Source organism: Micrasema longulum, unplaced genomic scaffold (genome assembly GCF_059751315.1).
Source record: "Micrasema longulum isolate JH-2025_06_02 unplaced genomic scaffold, ASM5975131v1 h1tg002979l, whole genome shotgun sequence".
Lineage (NCBI taxonomy): Eukaryota > Metazoa > Arthropoda > Insecta > Trichoptera > Brachycentridae > Micrasema > Micrasema longulum.
In genome coordinates, this window is record NW_028280092.1 from 7,396 (window position 1) to 29,936 (window position 22,541).

At 33.0% G+C, this 22,541-nt stretch overlaps 1 protein-coding gene across 1 annotated transcript; it reads right to left on the bottom strand.

Moving 5' to 3' along the window:
- Nucleotides 1-2,005: 2,005 nt before the first annotated feature.
- On the bottom strand, nucleotides 2,006-21,412 carry LOC148271273 (zwei Ig domain protein zig-8-like; the record flags this gene model as incomplete). Its single annotated transcript, XM_088241588.1, has 3 exons — nucleotides 2,006-2,094; nucleotides 4,650-4,860; nucleotides 21,213-21,412. Coding segments are annotated over 3 exons (500 nt in total), but the record flags the coding sequence as incomplete, so codon positions are not given.
- Between the last annotated feature and the right edge of the window lie 1,129 nt (nucleotides 21,413-22,541).

Genomic DNA, 22,541 nt, shown 5'->3' on the forward strand with positions numbered 1-22,541 from the left:
TAATCAACTGTCATTATCAACAGTAAACATACTTTAATTCACAAATGTATCTCCCAAATTGAGAAAAAATAGTATCTGAAGTAAATATGTTGATATAAGGAAAGTTTTTAAGCAACATAATACACGTGTCGGGACAATAAATGCCAAAAATCTATGTCAATCATGGGAAAATATTCGGAATCAATTACCTGTGAAACCTGACTCCTTTAACACCTTTGACGCTTCGACTGCTGCAACCAAACAAACTGCAATTTACCATAGTCTATTTTTATTTATTATAACGTAAATATTTAAGTTATTTACAAACAAAGCCAAGCACAGCTACAAAAGCATCCGATCGAACCGTTATATTTATTTTGTCAAACAAAACAAAATGGCCACCAATTGCTAACCAACAAACCAACATCGCCTGCGTTCTATGAAACATACTGGTAGGGCTTCTTTCTAAGTTACGCATTATTACTCTGAGAATAATATTTATGTTTTATGTAATAAATGCATGCGGAGCCAAAAACAAAATGAACTAATTTGGTACCAGGGTGGCAAAATGTTTTACTTGTCCTTTTCTAAACCGTACAGAAAAGGCAATAATTCCTTCTATCACAACTTAGGGTGTAAAGAACAGATGAACTCCATATTTTAATATGGCCAATATGAATGAAGAAATTCAGCCCTATGGGAAATTGGATTTTTAAAAAATGTTTTCTTAAGCGCGGTAAAAATTAGACCATTGAATGTAGGGTAAAGTTTCTTGAAAACGTATGAAGAAATAATAAAAGATATTGTATTAAAAGCAAACTACTTTGAACGACGCGCGACGTCACTAGTTCATATGAATGAACCTATCATAAAAGAGTTGTAAAAGGTTTACGGTAAATCAATGGTCGGCAGAACTGACCGAGAAGAAGCGGAATAGAACTTGAGACGTCACACGGGGAGTAATTTTATATATACAAAACATTATAAAATCATTGCGCTGATAATACGGTACATATTTTTTTTTATAAAATAAACTGTTCGTCTTAGTTTAATGGTCTTTTGAAAAAAAAACAACAAGGTAAACTACTGAACTTCCTCCTAAGCTGTAGATAGATAAAATATCTTTTTGCATACGAAAAAACATCATTTTATGAAAACTTAAAAGTCTTAAAACTATTACACCCGGGTTTGAAATGACCACCAAAGGCTAACCATTGGTTGTAAGGGCTTACTATTTATTAAGATTGATACGAATCGGGTTTCTGCAAAACACTAGAAAAAGGGGCTAGCAGCTTTTCCTTTAATATTACAATGCCTGGTTGAAAAAACTGCTTGCGAGGCTCATAGAATTTAATACAAGTCTCCGAGCCAAGCAAAAACTTTATTATTCTTTGAAAAACCTATGTAAGCTCAATGTTTAAGCACAACAAAAATAAACCGTATTACAGAAAATTCCGTTTGTGCCATTATGGATACGTTTAAGTTCTAAGATTTTTACAATGTTTACCACTCGTACCTACCTTGCTTAGGTAGGGATTTGGTTAAATGTTTGATTTGTTACAATATCGTGTTTTTGTGGAATCATGCATGTTTCAAAAAACTTTATAACTGAAAAATCCAATTTACATAATTTATTAACTATTTATTTATGGACTTATTAAGTCTATTAAACTATGCTAAATACATTTCTTTATAATATATACAGGTACAATTGAAATAAAATTCAACTAACAAAAATTAAAGCTATGAAAATAAAAATAAAATGATTACTACCTCAAGACAAAATCTGGTCTACATTAGTGATTTTTAAAATCTAGAAAGACTTACACCAAAAAACTTCAGATTTTGTCTCGAGTTTGCAATGCGACACAATCGGGACAGGTGTGATTTATAAGATTAAGAAAGGGTCGCTTAGATGATTTAGTCATTTTAAACGAATGGATGACAAAAGCAATCACTCCAATCTAATAACTTTTAAATTATTGCGTGATTGGATTAAACATCTTAAAAAGGATTATCACGATTCTTACAAAGTCTTCTTGGAAAAGTCCGTCGAGGACTCATCTAAAAGTTTCTGGTCGTATATGAAGACCAAATCCAAATCTAACTGTATTCCTTATAGTCATGTATTAGATAATATGCGGTTAAACACTGGTATTGACATTTGCAACGCATTTTCTGAATATTTTCACTCCACTTTTCTAGATCCAGCTAGTATTCAATAGAGAAATTCCACTAATCCCTCATCTTCCTCGTCTCATGTGTATATCTCAGATATTTATTCTATCGTGGTTACTACTGATTATGTGAAAAATCTACTCTTAAAACTAGATACATCAAAATCAGCTGGACTTAATCAGCTTCCTGAATGTTTTCTCATAAATTCAGCTAGTACTATATGTGTACCAATCACTTTGCTATTTAAAAGATCTTTCAAAGAATGCACAATCCCTCATATTTGGGAATCCGCTTTTATAACACCAGTCCACAAAAAAGGTCCTTAAACTGATATTGCCAATTATAGACCGATTTCTAAACTGTGTTTAGTGTCTAAAGTATTTGAAAGAATAATCTATAATCCACTCTAATCCGCCATTAAAAACTCAGTAAGTCCATCTCAACAAGGTTTTCTAAAAGGGAGAAATACTGTATCAAATTTAATCTTACTTAATGATTACTTTACAGATTCAATGGACGGTGGTCATCAGGTAGACGTTATTTACACCAATTACAGTAAATGCTTCGACCGAATTGATCACAAATTACCATTTAAAAAAATAACTAAAATCGGTATTAGAGGCGACCTCTCTAGATGGTTTTCATCTTATGTAGACAACAGGTCACAAGCGGTAGTGGTTAATAATTTTATTTCTTGTTGGGTACGGGTTCCCAGTGGGGTGCCTCAAGGGTCTCTTCTCGGACCTTTGCTTTTCATAACTTTTGTTAATGACATCAATGAATGCTTATCCTCTTCGCTCTTGCTTTGTTTTGCTGACGACATGAAAATATTTACAACAATCAATACCCCAGTTGATGTTTCTCATCTGCAGTCAGATCTCAACCGTATGGAGGATAACTGCAACTCCGACCGTATGAAGGATTACTGAAACTCCAACTGCTTGGACCTTAATCCTTCTAAGTGTAAAGTTATTACATTTAGTGGCCAAGTAAAAATTTAACCTACTAACTTTGTACTTAAGGGTCAAAACCTCCAACGGTTATTATGTGTAAAGGATCTAGGTATCTTCCATGACAGTAATTTACTTTTCGACGCCCATGTTGACAGAATTATAAAAAATTCATCGCGTGCGCTTGGCTTTTTTATGCGTAGCTATGTAGTAACAATGGCAAAGACACTCTTTTACTGTACATTGGTGCGAAGCAACTTGGAATATGTATCACAAATTTGGAATCCTATGTACAATGTGCAGATATCGCGTATTGAAAATATTCCAAAGAAATTCGTAAGGAACATGTGTTTCCAGTTGAAACTTGAGTTATCAATATATTTAAATACGAGTATATAAAAAAAACATCACCTATTACATCTGCAAAAACGTCGTGAAATAGCTGATATAATTAATCTATTAAAAATTGCCTCTGGTTTTATTGATTTTGCTGAACTACCATGCAAACTTTCTATTAAGGTTCCTTCCAAAGTTCTAAGGAATAACCTTTTTCTTCATATTCCTCGTGTTTCATTTAATTACAGGCAAAATTCGTATTTATAGCGAACTTTTAATAATTTTTATGTAATAAAAAAAAACATTCATGGTAGATTTATTTGCGAATAATCATAATGACGTGCGGCGTTTGCTTTCGAAAAAAATTGTAGTACATTTTCTTTTCTTTTGGATTTATATTAGATTACTGTTTATTTTATGTTTGAGAATCCTTTTCAACTTTTTGTGATGCTACTTGTGAAAACCTGTAATTGGCTTATTTGTAATTTGTTTTGTTTTATAAAAAAGATAATTGTTTTATAGCTGTTGGTTTTCCAAATGAAGAACGATAAAAAAAAATACAAAAATAAAAAATGGTAAAACAGAAATATAATGTGAGAATTAATGCGAATGGAGGACGAGGATAACCAAGATAGAGCCGAGCTGGTCGAGCCGATAATTTGTTTTGATGTATTTTAGCCAGAAAAAGCATATGTAAGTAGATAATATAAAAATAAAATAGAACAGGTCATAAGCGGTAGTGGTTAATAATTTTCTCATTTTGGTTTTGTTAGGTTGCTACGCCTGACAGGACATTTTTGGTTTGGCCACACTATTTGGCCCTCGCGCTGCTCTTCGCTTTTTCAACGAGTCATGTTACGGACGCTTTTTTGGATTGACAAAATTTGTTCTTCGTATAGTAAGGATAATGCACATTTGAAGATTTAAAAAAAAAAACTTTTTACCATTTAAATAAGTAGGAGAAATATATCAAGTCTTGTATCCAATGTAGTCTTGTTTTACATCACAACCACAGAAGAGTTTACAAAAATGGATTCAGTCAAATATCGTGAATCTGCAGTTATTACAATGGTAAAATGATGTTCTCACTTTTTAGATTTTTTTAGACAGACAGACAGATAGACAGTGTACTTCTAGGGGAGCGAAATTAGCTATACCCAATTGACATGTGATGTTAGTTCACACATGGGATGTTAGTTCACTCACCGACTATGTTGAGGTTGACGAAGTAGCTCCGGACGGGCTGCGTGGACACCTGGCACTCGTACATGCCGGCATCCCGCAGCTGGGCCCACTTGATGTGCAGCACCCAGTCGTCCGTCTCCGGGCGGTGCGTGGTCTGGAAGCGCTGGTCGGACGTGTACGTGTAGCTCCCCACCGTCAGGATGTGCAGATCTCTGTGCCGTATCCAAGATACCTGTGGATTGTTTTCGAAATCAAAAGAAGATTCCAATTTTCGTGCCGCATCTACACGTAAACATTAAGGCGCATTTCTCGCGTATATTCCAAATCTACAAGGCTCGGTAATAGTAAGGTGGATTGACATTTTTGTTGATGGTTGATATGAAATATTTACTTAAAAGGTTATTTTCACACCAGAACATTCCACAGGCCCTGGGCTGGTACCAGAAGCGTTAGACTGATCATATTACCTTCATGTAACAAAAATCATCAAGATACGCTGCGATTGGTGTACCGATGCAGTACCCTATGCACCATTAGGTGCGGAAAGGTGATTATAGTGTGAAAACACCCTTTTGAATAAATATTCATATCAACCATGTCAGGAATCGCTGACCATTACACCACGAGGCCGACTGACGATTAAATATAAAAATACGTAAAATAAATACAAACACCTGAAACCAAACTGATGATTTTTATTTAGAACTTTATTACAACCTTAAGCTTTACCCAAACCGCTTGATTAGGTGAATGAATTGACCAAACCGAATTAGTTTTTTTCCGTTTTTAAAACGTAATTAACTTATCTGCGACATAGTCACTGAATTATCTGAATCATCACTGAAGAATGCCTATAGAAGAGCACAAGACCGTTCCAGATGGAGGGAGACTGTCCACAGACGAGCCATGCCTGGAGTCAGGCGTAATCACTATCCTCAGACATGAGGCACGGATTGAAGAGAGAAACTCAAAATGAAATTGCTATCATTTATTACATAAAAAAATTTTTTTTTACATAATTTGTTTAATTAAGTTGATTTCAGATTTTACAAATAATTTTCAATTTTATCGAAGAACATGATATCGAATAACTCAAGGTAGAATAAAACCTGCTTATATTTAAATGCTGAATCAAAACGACGCCGACGCTCGAATTTTTATGAAACGCAAATAACTGCTTAAAGCAAACGGTTGCGTGGGAGGCTAAAATAAATGTTGAATATCTCAAGAGGCTAAAAAAATATAATCCAGTTACTCAAACAGTATATTATTAATCGTATCTTTAATATCTGTTTTCAGTCAACTCGAATAAAATCATTCTTATAACTACTTTCATTCGGCAGTCATTCTTTATTTAATGATCCGAAAACATTTTATAATTTAGGTAATTTTAATAAATCTACGCATGTATGTTCCTATATCATTTTAGACGTAGCTTAAGGGGTTTTACCCTTAATAAAGATGAAATACGCTCAGCTCTGAATTATTTTTCGAACGAGTTTCGTTACCAGAAAAAACTGAGTATTTTGAGAATCTTGATGGCTTTACTGAAAAAAGTTTATGATTAGATTTAAACCTTTTCATCAAGTCCCTAGGCGTGGAACGCAAAAAAAGCTTACGTACAAGTATTTATATTTTTTCTTTTTTTTGTAATTCTAAATACCAAAATCGGAAGTTAAGAATCACCTTTTGAAGGGGAAAATTTGATTAATAATTTGATTTAAATTTAATAAACTTTAAGAGTTTTAAAGCTATTAAAGCTATAATGATAAAAACTTAAACAAAGTGGATCAGAAACTATCAAAAAATTAATTATTATACGAGGGGGTTGAATGTAAAACCGCCACTGTCTATGATCACTGTTTTTGGAAAACCAATAAACCTATAGCCAAATAACTATTTTTTTCGAGTTCTATGTGCACATTCAACTTTAAATGAAAAGTCTCGTCGTTATCTGTTTTACCAAGCACAAGTTGCACATTAAACTCAAAAGAAATAGTATTTTTTCCGCTGGTTTTGTTGGTCTTCCCAAAAAAAGTGATCATGGACAGTGGCGGTTTTGCATTTAACCCCCTCATATATACTGCTACTTTTGTAAAAGCTCAAAATCTTACAACGAACTATGTTATGCGATCAAAGCGAGTAATTTCTAAATAATTCATACTTTTTTACCTGCGTTTTGTACTCCAATTAAAAATTAATAAAATTCATTTGCTGCCGTATCTAACTAATCTTGTTTCGAGGTTCCTTAAATTGATGATTTTTAAGAAATTTTGATACCAATCACTTTGCGAATTATAGAGATAAATTACTTGTGTTATTTGTGACCATCGATGGATGTGCATCATCGAAATCAATCCTTTTAGTTAATCAGTTTCAACGAGCAGATCTATGGCGGAAATGTCTTAATTTCATTTGTCCGAATACGGGTCCAGAATATATATGGACATAAACAGTTCCAGTTATTTCCCACCAAGTTTTCTCTTTATCTAAACGAACCCAACAACCATATTGATGATCCCAGCAGCCTCCGTTCATTAATCTTAACGAGGGAATCAATATTCAATGCCCAACAAGTGCTCGTCCGCTATTAATAACAAACGCCCAAATTCTCTTTTATTAAAACCGTTGAAAAATGTTGCCACATCATTTGGTATGCCGCTAGTTCACTCTACCGGGAATATTTATACACATTTTGTTTTTGTATTTTACCTACCTTTCCAAAACATTATTGAAACCTGTTCTGAATATTTAGGGGTTCCAATAATTCTACCATTTACAATCATAATGGTGAAACATTTATTTCATCTTATGGAATAACTTTTGAATGAATTATCCGCTGTAAGTTTTAAATACAGTTTAAACTTTTTAATCAAAAAAACAATAAAACTTTTTGTTTGATTTGCAAGTTCCATTTACAAAATTGATTTTTTAAATACTTATTTCAAAAAAAATTCGCTCCAGTGATCACCGCGAAATGGTGTTACAGATGAAATATATTTTTTTTTTGTGTTTGTCATAGATTTAAGAATAGTCCAGAAACCGCATACGAGCATCAGACAGAAGGCGACTAAACAACTCATAAATGAGTAGTTTTACGTTTTGACCCATTAGTTTCTTTGTAGACGTCGCTCAGTACGCAACTCCTGATTTGAATTCAACCATGCCGTGTTGTGTCCTTTTAAAGTGTAGAAATACTGCTAGGATCTTAAAGAAACAGGATGCAATCACATTTCATGTGTAATTAGCAAATGAGTGTGTAAGTAGCAAATACATAATTTAAAAATTGAATTATTTTTCCATCTGTCAGATTGTTGAACAAAATGAACATTTCGTTATTGTTGCCAGGGTAGAATTTTTTTTATCCTACTTTGCTCATCTAATCATATAACTAATGAAAATTGGACCTCGGATTAAACAACTCTGTGCTGGACATTTGACCGATATTATCTTTAAAACATCAAATATTATTTAACATAATATAAAAATATCCGTTTTATGTAAAATTTAAATTTGTTTTATGTTTTAAGTTCAAAGTTTATTAAATCAATTACTCTTATTAAATGACCCTTTACTTATCTACTCTGTTGTGTCAATCAATATTTCCGCATGCACAATAAAATTTTAGAGAAATAAACAGATTGCTTTTTTTTACCTTACATTTGTGCTTTGAAAATATTTTTTTCCATCGTGCAATATTACGCTGCGAGATGACGAATGCGCGCGGCAAAAGTGGGGTATAGAAGGGGAATTTCTGGACACAGTCCGATGTATTCGAATATAATTCTACGCTCCTTCTGGACTACTCTTAATTCTATGGTTTTTGTGTTGACTTGAGTCCGAATTGAATTTGCTATTATTTGTTATGAACCATTGAATATTAAAGTTGTATTATTTTAGTTACACTGGGGCGATGAAACTTATTATTGTGAGAATAATAAATATAATTTAAATATTAAAATTAAGCTTTGATGTAAGTTCACTAATTTCGTTTATTTTATGTTTAAAAACCAAAACGAAAATCGGACAATTGTGTCGCCTTGTTAGGGCATTTTCAAACAAAACATTAAAACTACTCTGCTTGCGATGTCACACTCTACTGTGAGTTCTGCTAATTGGTGTATTGACTTCCTGTCTATCACAACACTTTAACATTGGTGGATTCGGAAGAACTAGTGACATCGTATACAGTAGTTTGTTATTATTAAAATTATTTTTATTATTTTTTCTTACATTTTCAAGAATCTTCGAATTGAAAACGTGAATTGAACTTCCTCATTGTTTGATTTTTTGTTTTGGTTTAAAAAATAAAATAAACCGAATAAGTACACTCAAATAAGTGATCAATTTTAATATAATATTTTGGAGCTCTACAAAATAATCGCCAATGTCAATAAATAATGAAAATAGTTTAAATAATTCCCTGAAGGAATTTCAGGCTTTAGAACTTTTGTTCTCATAATAATTATAATTTCAAAACATCTAACAACGGCATAAATCATCATTTAATTTACATATTAAGAAATTTTTACATTTTTCTTTTTTTCTCTTCCGATAGATTCCTTAATATTAGGTATTATATTAATTTAATTGCATTTGTTAAATCTATTTTATAAATTTTCTAGACTGCGCGATTCAAGTTTTTACTGTTTTCGTTTCTTTTAAAAAACCAGTTCAAAATCGTATTAACTCTTTTTTTTCTAAAATATATTTTCAAACTCGGGCCGTTTAAAATAGACATGGGTAAGTAAACAAAACCTTTTCTATCTTAACATAACAATAACCCGACATAACCTTACCCGAATCTTGCTCGAGATAGCTTAGGCAAACAATTAAAAAAATACACACGTTCAATCGTAAGTGAAAATCTAAGTGAATCCTACCCTCAGTAATATCATGACAGAGAGATAGGCTTGAAAGATAAGGGATGATTTTGTTTTTCGCATGCGGGCTACAGATTTTGGCGATACAAATAAAACTTTCCGTACGGGGACTCTTCTGAGTTTCTTCCCTCGCCACTTTATTTTTCCGAGCAAATATTTCCCTTCTACTCGAGTTTATTCTAAGCGACTACTTGGAGAGGTAATAAAGTTGCAGAAAATATGTACGACATTATACATTATGATAGGAGCCTCATAAAACGTTTTCCGTATTTTTTCAGCCCCGCAATCAGCCATAGTCGGTTTTTGGCTTTGTTAAAATTTAAATAAACATTTATGGATGTTGGTTTGCATTTCCTTGAATTAATTTCGTATCTCCGTACATTTCGGAAAATAAAATTGAGACTGTTCCCTTCCAAATGGAAAATGATGGTTCTATTAAATTGCTTAATTTTCACGAATACAATAAAATATACAATTCTCCTTTTTTCTTTTGTGTAATATAAAGCATACAATCGTATCCTTTTAATGAAGATTGAAATTCATTAACATCCCAAAAATACCATAATTTTAAACAAAACATATTTAGATTGATTTAGGTTTTATTTCGGGCGAGATTGATTATGTTCATAGAGATTTATCGTTGGAGAATCCATTACAGCGTATGTTATATCACAGACTAAGCCGTCTAGTTAAGCCATTTGCTAGTAAAAATAATAATAAAACATTATATTATTTTATATATGTAAATAAAATCAATATACTGCTGCTCTTACTATGTGTCATTAATTTTGAAGATGTTTTTTAAATTGACTTAAATTTATTGTCTTATTTTTCACTTAAAGATTCTTCTCATCGTTTTTTTTTTTTTTTAATGTTATTACAACTTTATTTTATTTTTACATCTGAGCATGTTTTTCATTCTTTATTTCAATTCTTAATTTTTAATTACTCTTACAAATTTTCTTCATTTTTAATATTATTTCCATTTGTAAATACTCACTTCAAACTACAAACTTTAAAATATCTTACTTTTACTTTAATTCTAATTTTTAAACAACTTTCATTTATGTTTTTCTTTTTCCTTCTCTTTTTTATACTTTCATAATTAACCTTACATATAATTGCTTTATAATATGGAAACTTCACTGGTCCATTAGAATTAAGTCAAATTGTGAAAAATATTAAACTTTGTCACTGTACTGTATGTTTCCTAAATAAAAGAAAATAAAAATTTTAAAAAAATATTTGTAATTGTGAAAAAAACCCTCACTCATTCATTCGCATACATTCATATACACATACATGAATATGCAGATGATTTACAATTATATCTTCATTGCAGACCTGAAAACACCAGCAAAGCAATAGAATCGATGTCTAATACACTAAATTGCGTGTCAACATGGACAAAAGAGTATGGTTTACTAATAAACCCATCTAAAACACAAATTATGTTTGCGGGTAGTCAAAGATTGCTTAGTAAGCTAGACGTACTTTCACTTAATCCTCTTATTGTCAATGGTACCAATATTCAATACAGGAAATCCGTAAAAAATCTAAGAGTACAAATGGATGAATATCTCTGTTGGCAAGCTCATACTTATGAATTAAGCCGCAAAATATTTTTCAGTCTACACTCACTTAGAAGGTTGCAAAAATTCTTACCCGTTAATACTAAATGCACCCTTGTACAAGCATTACTACTACCCATTATAGATTACGCTGATGTTTCCATGACTGATTTAAGCTGTGAGTAACTCGATAAACTTGAACGACTTCAGAATACATGCATAAGGTACATTTTTGGTCTTAGGAAATATGACCACATTACTGATTATCGTAGGCAACTGAAATGGCTCAAAATTAGACAGCGGAGCGACTATCACTCCCTCTCACTTCTGTTCAATGTACTTCATAGTCCTAACGCTCCTATATACCTGCGTGAAAATTTTTAACGCTTATCAGTTCATGGTTTACCTCTTCGTTCTAATTCTCAAGGCACTCTCTTAATACCCATCCACAATTCCTCTTTCTTTTCTAACTCATAGTGTCCATGCGGCTCGACTGGAATCATCTCCCATCCACCATCAAATATGTTACTTTATTATCTCTGTTTAAATCACGTCTGAAGAAACATCTCCTTTCTCTTCCTTAATCTCTCCTCCTTTCCTTTTTCCTCTTTCCTCTTTTTTCCTTTTTCCTATTAAGTAATAGTTTTGATTTAAGGTAATTCATAAACAAATACGTTTATTTCTATTTTTATATATTTTTAGCTTTTTAATCTTTATTTTCTATTGAATATGTTCTGTAACTTGAATTATAAAAATAAAACTTTTATTTTATCGGTTGGTTGGAAGAAATTGCCATTTGACAATAAGCCCGCTAATGTACACATAACATTATGTACAAAGTTAAATAAATAAATAAATACAAACGTCGCACACATAGAGTTTTATAAACTCTTTTCAAATACATGATGTATTATTAGATTAACATTTGGATTTTTTTAATTGACTCTTGTATTGTTAATATAAATCTACTTATTTTTTATGTAAATTGCAGTAAAAATCCCAAATAAAACAAATAAATAATTAATATTTTAAGCTTTTATGTGGTAGTAATTACAAAGTGTTTCATTATAAACAAATTGATTATTTTGTTACATAAAGGTTAGATGATCAATCTTACGCTTCAGGTGCCAGTCCTGGAAACTTTGAAATATTTTAGGGTAAAAACCCCTTTTTAAATAAATATTTCATGTCAACCATGTTGAGAATCGAACCCGCGACCTCTCGGATCAAGAACTGTCACGGCTTGCAAGCCGAGAGAGGTGCCTGTCTCGTGTTGGACATGCGCAGGCGTGGACTTGCGCGCGCAGCTCGATCTGGCTAGAATTTAACGCTTGTGCAGGGGTACCACACATTTTTTACAAGGGAATGGAATTTTTTTTTTTTTTAACAACTTCTATACCACGGAGGCCGCCAATTATATCACTGTTTTGCAAAAATGATTTAATACAAGATATTTAGAAATTATATGAGGCGTAATGCTGATTACTTTACTTTTATGTATCAGATGATCCATATGCGCTGCATTTGGTGTACCAATGCAGTGCTTTATGCATTTTTGGGTGCGAACAGGGGGTATGATGATTATTATAAATACGAGATATTTGTAGGTAATCGGACAACTACTTTTTTAATTTATTTTTGTTTTACGAACCTAACAACAAGCTTCATACAATTGTGCAAGATTCGTATACGGAGTTTCTGTTCTTATTTTTTATACATTCATTTTACCAATCCAACTGATATGTGTTTTGAAAAATATTTTCAAACGGTGCACACGGACTTAAAAAACTATGTTGAATCAAGCCCTCAAATTAAATACACTTTGAATTCACCCTCTAGGGAACTAAAGCAATTTATATTCGCTTGGTTTTTATTTTAAAAGCAATTTGATCCGAATTACATGATATTTCTAATAAAAATACGATTCAAGTAAAAAAAAATCCAAACACCAATAAAATTTTAGTTAACTAAGCCTTCTTTGAACCACATTTCTATGGGTTAAATTGTCATTATACTCGTATATGTTAATGAAAAAAAGGTTACGTAAAAAATATGGATAGTAGGCAATTGATGAATGTAATATATTTTTATTACCTAGCGAAAGGTTGGAAATATAATTCATGGTTATTTTTATTTCATTTGGTTTAAATGGCCGCTTTTTTTTATTTTCAAACGTATTTATTTTTTTTCGTTGATATTTTCATCTGTTCATATTTTTGTTTTGTTTTTCAGTTCAGTGTCATTCATCAAAAAATGAGACCAAAATATGTAAAAGATTCCATTTACATTTAATATATAAATATATATTTTTATTATCATCAGCTCGACAGCCCTGGGTGGGCCATGGCTGAATCCAGGAGTCTCCTCTTGCCGGTCTGCTGCCCTTCCTTTCCAGCTCCTCACTTCCAACATTGTCGTATTCACACTGATGCAGTCCACCCATCGCATTTTGGACCTTCCTGGTATTCGTCGTCCTTGTGGTATAGAGAAAGTTTGGCGCTTTTCAGAGTTCTTGTCGTCCATTTTAATTACATGGCCAGCTCACTATAAGCGCCCTACCTTGATGAAATCGATATATATACCCATATATGTATATATATAATGGATATCTGTGTATTCCAATAGGTTAATTGATTAATCAGCCCGGTAGTATAGTGGTGAGCGAGTTTGCCTACCATGCAAGAGGTCTTGGGTTCGATTCCCGGCTCGGTTGACATGAAATATTTATTTTAAAAGGTGTTATTACAATAAAATATTTCATAGTCCCTGGTCTGACACCTGAAGCGTAATACTAATAATCTTCCCTTTATGTAAAAAAAATATCGAAATACCCTAGGATTTGTGTACCAATACAGTGCCTTTTACACCATTAGGTACGTCAAGAAAATAATGATGTTGGTATTTATTAATTTATTTTATTTGTACCATATATTATTTATTATCTTATATATACTTACAGTAAGCTAATTTATTAAACATTAATTTATTAATACCATTTTTTTTTGTTTAAATTCTTTGTTGTTTTTTTAATGCAAAGTTTCACTTTGTATTTTGCATTGCATTATGCTTTTTTTGTTTCTACATGTATACAAAAAAAAAGTGTTTTTATTTTTAAAATTATTACTTACTATGTTTGTACTTACCTGTATAATTTTTGATAATGCCCTTTGGGCAAATTCTAAATTAAATTTTTAAAAAAATAATTTGTTGCAACGGAGAAGGAAAACATTTTTGAGAAGGGAATATGAAAGTCTAGGCATTTGTAGGGCTTATGATGTGTCATTGGCTGGTTTAAGTGGCAACTTCACACACTGTGTAACATTCGCCATTCTGCTTATGGTTAAACATCCACATTTGCTCAACTCTTCCATCTGTTGACTTTTGTAAAGTGAAAGGGCTGAAACTTTAATTATTTGGGTGAGATTCATCTGGCTGAACTATGTCACCTACTAGGCAACGCCTGAAAACAATTTTTATGTTTTATAAGTCTTTTTATACCAGTTACTTTAATCAAGAGTGTTTTAAGTATGCCCAAATGTTTGTAGACAGACTTCGATATTCCTTTTTCAAAAAAAATTCCCTCTGTTGCAAAAAAAAAGTTTTAACTGTTCGCCTCTTGCAACTATGTCATTGATGCTTCTATATTATATAATTTAACAATTAATAGCAGGCAATGATTGAAATTTAACAATTTTATGTTATACAGTAACTGCCCGAAACCGAAAGCTATGAATTTATCTGCATAAAATTAAACGAGGTACCCCTTGTTACTATTTATCTACCTGTAAAACATACAGATATACCAAAAATTATAAAGTAAAGAAACATAAAACATATTTAACAATGTAAAACGTTAACAATTTTTTAAAGAAATACCCGATAATTTTTTAAAAAGACGACGAGATTTACTACTACTACTACTACCACTACTACTACCATCACGCCATTTCCCCGTAGGGGTAGGCAGAGAGAATGAACCGCCACACACGTCTATCCTGGCATACATTCCTGGCTTCTTCCACATTCATACATCTTGTCATACATGCCCTTCGGTTCTGTCTGCTTTTGACATGACCAGACTTAGTGAACAAGCAGCTTACTGAAAAATTATCCATTTTTACTCCAATACCCATACATTCTATCTCTTTCATACAGTTGTCCATGTATAGATTAAACAACCATGGTGACATTACACATCCCTGTTTCACGCTTTTTGAGATCACAATCCAAGATGTAAATCCCTCATTAACTCTTACACACGCTGAACTCTTCTCATAGAGAGACAATACTGCACGTATAAGTTTATTGTAGATTTACAATTTATTTATTTTTACATTTCAACAGTGTCGCGGTTTTAGTAGGTAAAGCAATTTTTTTTGTTTGTATTGAAATAATAGAGACATCCCAAATATTTTTATAAATTGCGTTTTTGAAAAAAAAAACGATTAAAGTGATGGCAGACATTAGGGTGGACAATCATTATCTATTTTAAGAAGTTCGAAAGGAGATACAAAAAAAGTAGTAAAATGCAAGGGAAAATATGGGATTTAAGAATAAATAAATATTTAAAGTTGTCAAAGTAGGAACATTTTTTACCTAGTGATAAAGCTCATTCCAGAATCTGTTACATTAAACAGAAAATAAATTGCTGAAGAATAATGTGAAATGTCAACGAATAGAATTCGTGTTTTCCTGAGAAGAATGAAAAGATATACCATGACTAGGGGTGGTATTCCAAACACTCTCGCGGCCGTATTATCTCGCGTATTTACATACAAAATACACGAGAAACACTGAGAGCGGTTTAGAATAGCACCCCAGAAAGGTAAACAAAATTCTCAACAAGATATCGAGGCTTTACCAACAGAGTGCATTATGTCATTAAAATAAGTTACGGGATAATCGCATTTTAAACTTTTTTATTCTTTCCACGCATTATTTTTTTAAAGCTTTAAAAGAGAAATCAACTTCTTGCTCGTATATTTAAAACTATTTGGAATATATGAAGACTGTTGACTTAATGCATTCTATCAGTATAGCCTCGATATTTTGGAGTGCAAGGGTTGTAAAGAATGTTATTAAGTAATGAGAGAGATTAAAAGGTCATGCGCCGATATAAACAAAGCCACCTTTGTTTGGTGCACGAAGTATATCTTTAACCATTGTAAATAGTATTTATTTTAAATAGTGTAGAATATATTATTATGATACATTACAATACACAAAAGATATTGATACACGTTACAAATAGAAAATAAACCGAGTATATTATTTTAAATGCTGACCTATTCATTTATTTTTATTAGCTATATAATTCATCAAATCGATTATTAAGATAAATGTAGTATTCTATAAAAGGATACACAACAAAATACCGGAAATAAAGTAGAAGCTAAGAAAAAATATTTATGAGACATTCTGGTTGTAAAAGTTTGATTTATTATTTTTACTGCCTTTATTATCGACTTTCACAAGTTATAACTTTATCTGAATTGAATATCTTTTTAATTACGACAAGTTTTTATTTTCATAATCCGTTTTAAATTATAATCTTACTTTAATCAATCGATGGTACGCAGCGCTTAAAATTATTTATAACTTATGAACATCGTAGTAAGAAATATACAAAAGGCAATGAGTTTACAAAATCTTTCAGAAAAGTGTTTCCATTTCGTAAATAGAAATAGTTTTTATGTCGCGAACGAAGTGATAAATATGGCATATAATTCTGCAAGTCATCGTTTTACTCAAATTTCCCTCTTGTACGTCTGTTACAAAATACGTATCGTATAATAAACATGTGGAATACAAGGTAATATCTCAGGTTATGAGAATTGAATTCAGAATTTAGTGCTTTTCTTACGATTTGAAAATAGGTATAATATAAACATGGCGCTCCTTTATTCCCAATGAAAAATGGCCGTCAGCGCGAGCTGTAAGGAAGGAACAATGCCGCGAACCGCCTGGATTTCTAAAAGATCATGAAAAATGCGTTATTGTCCAATTATTCCAATTACAGTGGATACGCTTTTACGGGGGAATTTCGTGGAAAAGTCTGGAATCTGGTCCATAGGAGATTCGAATTTTTCTCTCGCTGATTTATCGAATGCGGGATATTTTAAGCTACAAAATGGCGTGATCATTTTACACGTTTACTTTCACTGTACAGGATGTATTTTATGTTTCAGGCTGATGTTGTCTTGCCGCTATTTCGGTTTGGTTGTCATTTGTTGTCTCATATTTAACAGTTGTGAAGACTGGTCTAATACAATTTATTATGGAGCATCTGACACCGCAACAACGCGTTGAAATTATAAAACCGTTATTCCAATAATCGTTGAATTGAGGACAAGGCAGAGTGTTTGAGAAGGCCCGGGCACCGTGAAGATGCTAAAGGTAATGCCCTAACAGTTACTGGTAATCGCTATCGTGGCATGTTGGAAAATTTTATGTGCCCAAAATGGATGGATTGGGCCTACATCACACGTGGTTCTAACACGGTAGTGTTACGTCACACATAGCTCATGTTACGATGCAAATTTTGCCACAACCTTTTCTCGACCGAATATTGGATAATGTATCGATCCACTGATTTGACCGCCCCCGGTTTTTTTCTACTAGGTTGCTTGAAGGGAAAGGTGTTAACCAGCAAACTAACCACAATCCCGATGCTCGAGAAAAACATCCGTGCCGAAATAACACATTCTTCACGGCAAGAAGCCGCCACTTGACCGACATCATATTTCGAACGTATTGTTAAAAGCAATAAATAAAATATAAGTTATGATATTGTGTTGCATTTTTTATTTTTTTTTATTTTTTATTTCTATAAAGAAAATAACCCGCTAAGCTTTTATTTCATAAGCCTGTCAGCGGGTGTAAAAGAGAAGACAGAAGAGACAACTGAGAAAAAAAAATCTGATTTTTTTTTTCGGGAATCCAACCCACAACGCCAGGTACATAGTTGGCCGTCTAACCAACTGCGTTAAGCTATTTAAAAAAAGAATACCTTGAACATACATAAAACGCATTTTGTAGTTTTTGTATTAGGGGAAGGGTGTACAAAATGACATAGGCGGGTAAAATGACATAGTAATCATATCTCAGAAACCAAACTCTTGGTCATGTTTAAACCGGCACAAGAATGAGCACTGGTACGACACATAAATACTCACCAATATTTAGGACGCTTATAGCGACCGCCCGAGGAGGACGTGTTGCGGGTTACTTTGTGAAATAAAACAATATTTTGGTTGCGCGGACACCGAAGATATTATTATTATTTTATTTGTATTATTCTACAACACAAACTGAAAGGATATGTTTTGTCATTGTTAATCTTCATGAAAAACTATAATTTTGTTAAAATTTAATAAATGCAATGTGATATTTTTTAATGTTTTTAAAAACTCACGTAGTGGGGCAAAACGACATATGTACCGGTAGGGTAAAATGACATACTATGTAATTTTTCCCCATTTAATACTTTTTTCTTTAGAAGAATAATAATGCTTCGCAATTATGTGCGTAAAACATGACATTTGTAAACAGCTCCAAATATATCAGAGGCTAAAGCTAAAGGTTCCAAAAAACATATCCTGGAAAAGTGTAAACAAGGTATATGTAAAAAATTGATTTTTGATTGAGACACTGAAGACCTTCTACTTACAGGCGATAAAGATGACTGCTCATGCATTTATTGTAATGAGTTATATACGAGATCAAAGCCAGGTGAAACATGGTTAAAATGCATGAAGTGTGAAAATTGGGCTCATGCAAAATGTGCTGGTTTAAATAAAAAAACTAAGATTGTTGTTTGTGAAGTGTGCATTTAATATTTTAATTCTTTAATATTCATAAAAAAAACTTATCAATTCTTTTTTTAAAAAGTGTTAAATAATCATACCATCTAAGTTTATATCGTATGTCGTTTTGTACACCCGGTGGGGCAAAACGGTTTTTTGCAGTATGTTTTTATTTTTGTATTTTTATTTGATAGATTTGTATTTTTTCCTACAACAACAGTGCTAACATGTTAAAAAATAGTGTACAATTTGAACGAAAGAAGTTTTTTACTAAATATGTAACCAATTTCTTTTATTTTCATTTTACAAAAAATCTATGTCATTTTGTACACCCTTCCCCTACCCGTATACTTATTTATGAACTATCAAACTAATTAATAAATTCTAGTTATTATTTGTATATAACCATATTCGTACCCATTTCTTCGTCATCACTCTAAGTATACTAACATGCCAGTCTCAATATACACCAAGATAGGTAAATTACAAGTGATTCAAAGTAAAGTCGTTTTATTCCATCGGCACAAAAAACTAATGTGTTGACAGAGTAGACCCCTTGTGATGTATTGTTGTGGTCAGCGACGTAATAAAAGTATCCAGCAAAGTGAAAAGGTCTTTACCCCATCATAGTGTACAACAGTATTACCGGGATAATCATAAAACGGGACTAAAGAGTTCAGCGGAAGAATGGGAGAAAATCCGAGAGGAAAATCGATTAACTTTAAATTGTCGAGGAAAATGTTGCGAAAATGCCGTTTGGAGGATTTTAAAATGATTTTCTTTTGCTCTCTTAGTTTATTTTTATTTTACAGTCACAGTCGGGACTCGCGATATTAAAATCTAATTATGTAAAAAGTTTTCTGGTAATATCTGTCTTACTTAGTAAAGAAATTTTTTTTTTGCCATTTGATATCTTTACTCATAGTTGTGGGGCTCATAGTCCATGACTGACAACACACACGTGTTACCATATTTAACTTGAAATAAAGCGACGACCAATGAAGCGAGTCATCGGTTTCTATAGAATCCAATACAAAAATTTATGCGACTCTAATAGTATTGCACTGAAAGACGAGAGCATTGTCCTGAAGTACATTAACATCGTCCCTACCATGGAGAAATGAACAACAAAGAAACGTGGCCTATAAAGAGACCACGGAGCGTAATCAACTGCCAGTTCAGTTCAGCGTCAGTCAGCTCAGCCAGTCCGAAGACTCAACTCAGTTACTCAGTTTCAGCATGTAGATAAAGTGCAGTCTCTTTAACCCATCATCGCCTCTACGCTCGCGCTACACAACCAAGTACTATATCTTATTCGCCATGTAATAAATACGCATTAAACAGCAACCTCGTGTCTTCTGTTAATCTCTAACTGGAGTAGGAGCTCCAACCTACAACAAACAAAATTCTACATAGTCATTTTATATGTTATGATCCTAAAATTCTCGTTCCTTGCCACAAATACCATGTCTACCGAACTTTGCTTTATTCTTAGATGCCTGCCCAATCCTGACCTGATCGGTCCATCGCGTAGGAAATCTACCTATTCCTCTTTTTCCCTCAACGCCATCAACCACTACCAGCCGCGAGCAACGTGTCCAAATAATTGGAAAATGCGTCTTAGGCAAACATTAACCAGAGTTTGCTTTATTAGTACCAATTTTAAAAATGAATAGTATTCAGTAATTATAATATTAGTTTTGTATCACCCGTCGATGGGAGGAGGCTCTCCGGAAACTATAGTTGTGTTCTTTTAAAAGAATTAACTCATATGTGTAACACTTACGACAAACTTTTTATTTTATTATAAATATAAAGTGTTACGTAGTAAACGTTGATTCAATCATTAAATTAGTGGTTCGCAGTTAAGTCGCACCAAAATAATATTTTTAAGCTGCAATGATATGAACAATAAAGAAAAAATAGTAAATTGAGATTTTATTATTTTACTGCAATCATCATCTCCCTTTCCATGCCCAGTGGTGCATAGGGCACTGAATTGGTAAACCAAATGCAGCGAACCTTGATCATCTGTTACATGAAAATTAAGTGATCAGTCTTACGCTTCAGATTCCAGTTCAGGAAAAATATTGTAGTTTAAAAAACCTTTAAAATCAATACATCACGTCTACCCTGGCAGGAACTGAACCCAGGACCTCATGAATGGTAGACGAATACGTCAGCTACTACACAACGAGGCGAACTTATCTCTAGTCGATTACCTTAGAATTTCACCTGAGAGCAGGCACTAAGCCGAAAGCGCTCGTTCACTCTTTATCCGCCTGGACATATGTAACAACATATCTGATATTACTATAAAATTACCGTTTTATTGCCGAGATTTCGCACCCTACAGCTGAGGTAGGCGGACCGTCCCACGAGGGCCGTCACGTTGGGAGGGGCCAGGGACACGAAAAATGGGTCCACTCTGTCAGCCCCGAACAGCGGGAAGCTGCTGACGGTAGGCGGCTGCAGCAGGTTAGGACCCTGACCTGAAGACTCCTCGGGAGTCACCTGGAGGGAATCTGAAACAGATAACAAATACACTCGTAAAAAACGTCAGTTGCGGTTATTATGATAGTGAACATGCATTTCCAGTTTATGATATTAAGCATCAGAGACACGTTTGCTCTACATCGATATTCCAGAAATTAAGACCATGACGAGAAAAACCACTAACAGTGAGTTGACTATGAAAATATAGCATATTTCCACGAGATGCTTACAGTGTTATAAGAGTGTTTTGTTTCTATAGAATTAAAGTATATTCATTGGAAATAATTCAATGGCGTCTAATCACAAGATCATGGAGACCAATTAACGGGAACATTTCTAGAAATGATACTGTAAATTCACCGTTTCATGAAAAACCCAATACGTTTGGCGAACTGAACACTAAGAATTTTCGGGTGTATTGAAAACAATGTATACTCTTACCATACCTACATTTATGTACACGAATAACTGCTGATGTCTGATAGGGATAGGAAATAGGAGTTACATTCAGTCAAAAAAACACACGCGTTTACATTTACCCGAATCCACCTACCTCCAAAAGTGTAAGACGTCCCATTATTAATTTTGTATTTTTTTCAGCGCGCAAAAGTTTAAAAAATTATTTTTTATTATTCTGACAAGAGACAGTTCGAGTATAAACAATCGAAGTTTTATAACCACAAAAAAACACCCGTTACATATAATCATCCTTTAGATATCACAGACTCTCTGACGTAAATTTAATTTTGTGGCTGTTTTTTAGTTTTCATGCCCAGTGTGACACCATGAACATAATATAGGAGTTGACACGTTTGATATGCAAGTTTAGCGCTTTGAAAGGAGTAGATATTCAAACTTCAAAGTCAAAGGAGCTACTCGAAAGAATATGGAATCAAAACGAGAGTAGAAGCACTCTGTAAACATAAAGGATGTTTTATGTATAGTCTTATTTTTCCTGTGACATGCCGATTTACCGCTAGTTGACTATATAATATTATCATAATGCATATATGAAGCAGGGTTGTAACGGAACTCCGCATCCGCAGTTTATTTGCTCACTTTAGACGATCCGTACCCGCATCCAATTCCTCATTAATTATGCGGATGTTTAACGGATATGGTGGGAAAACGAATTCCCACGCGGACGCGGGGGGCAAA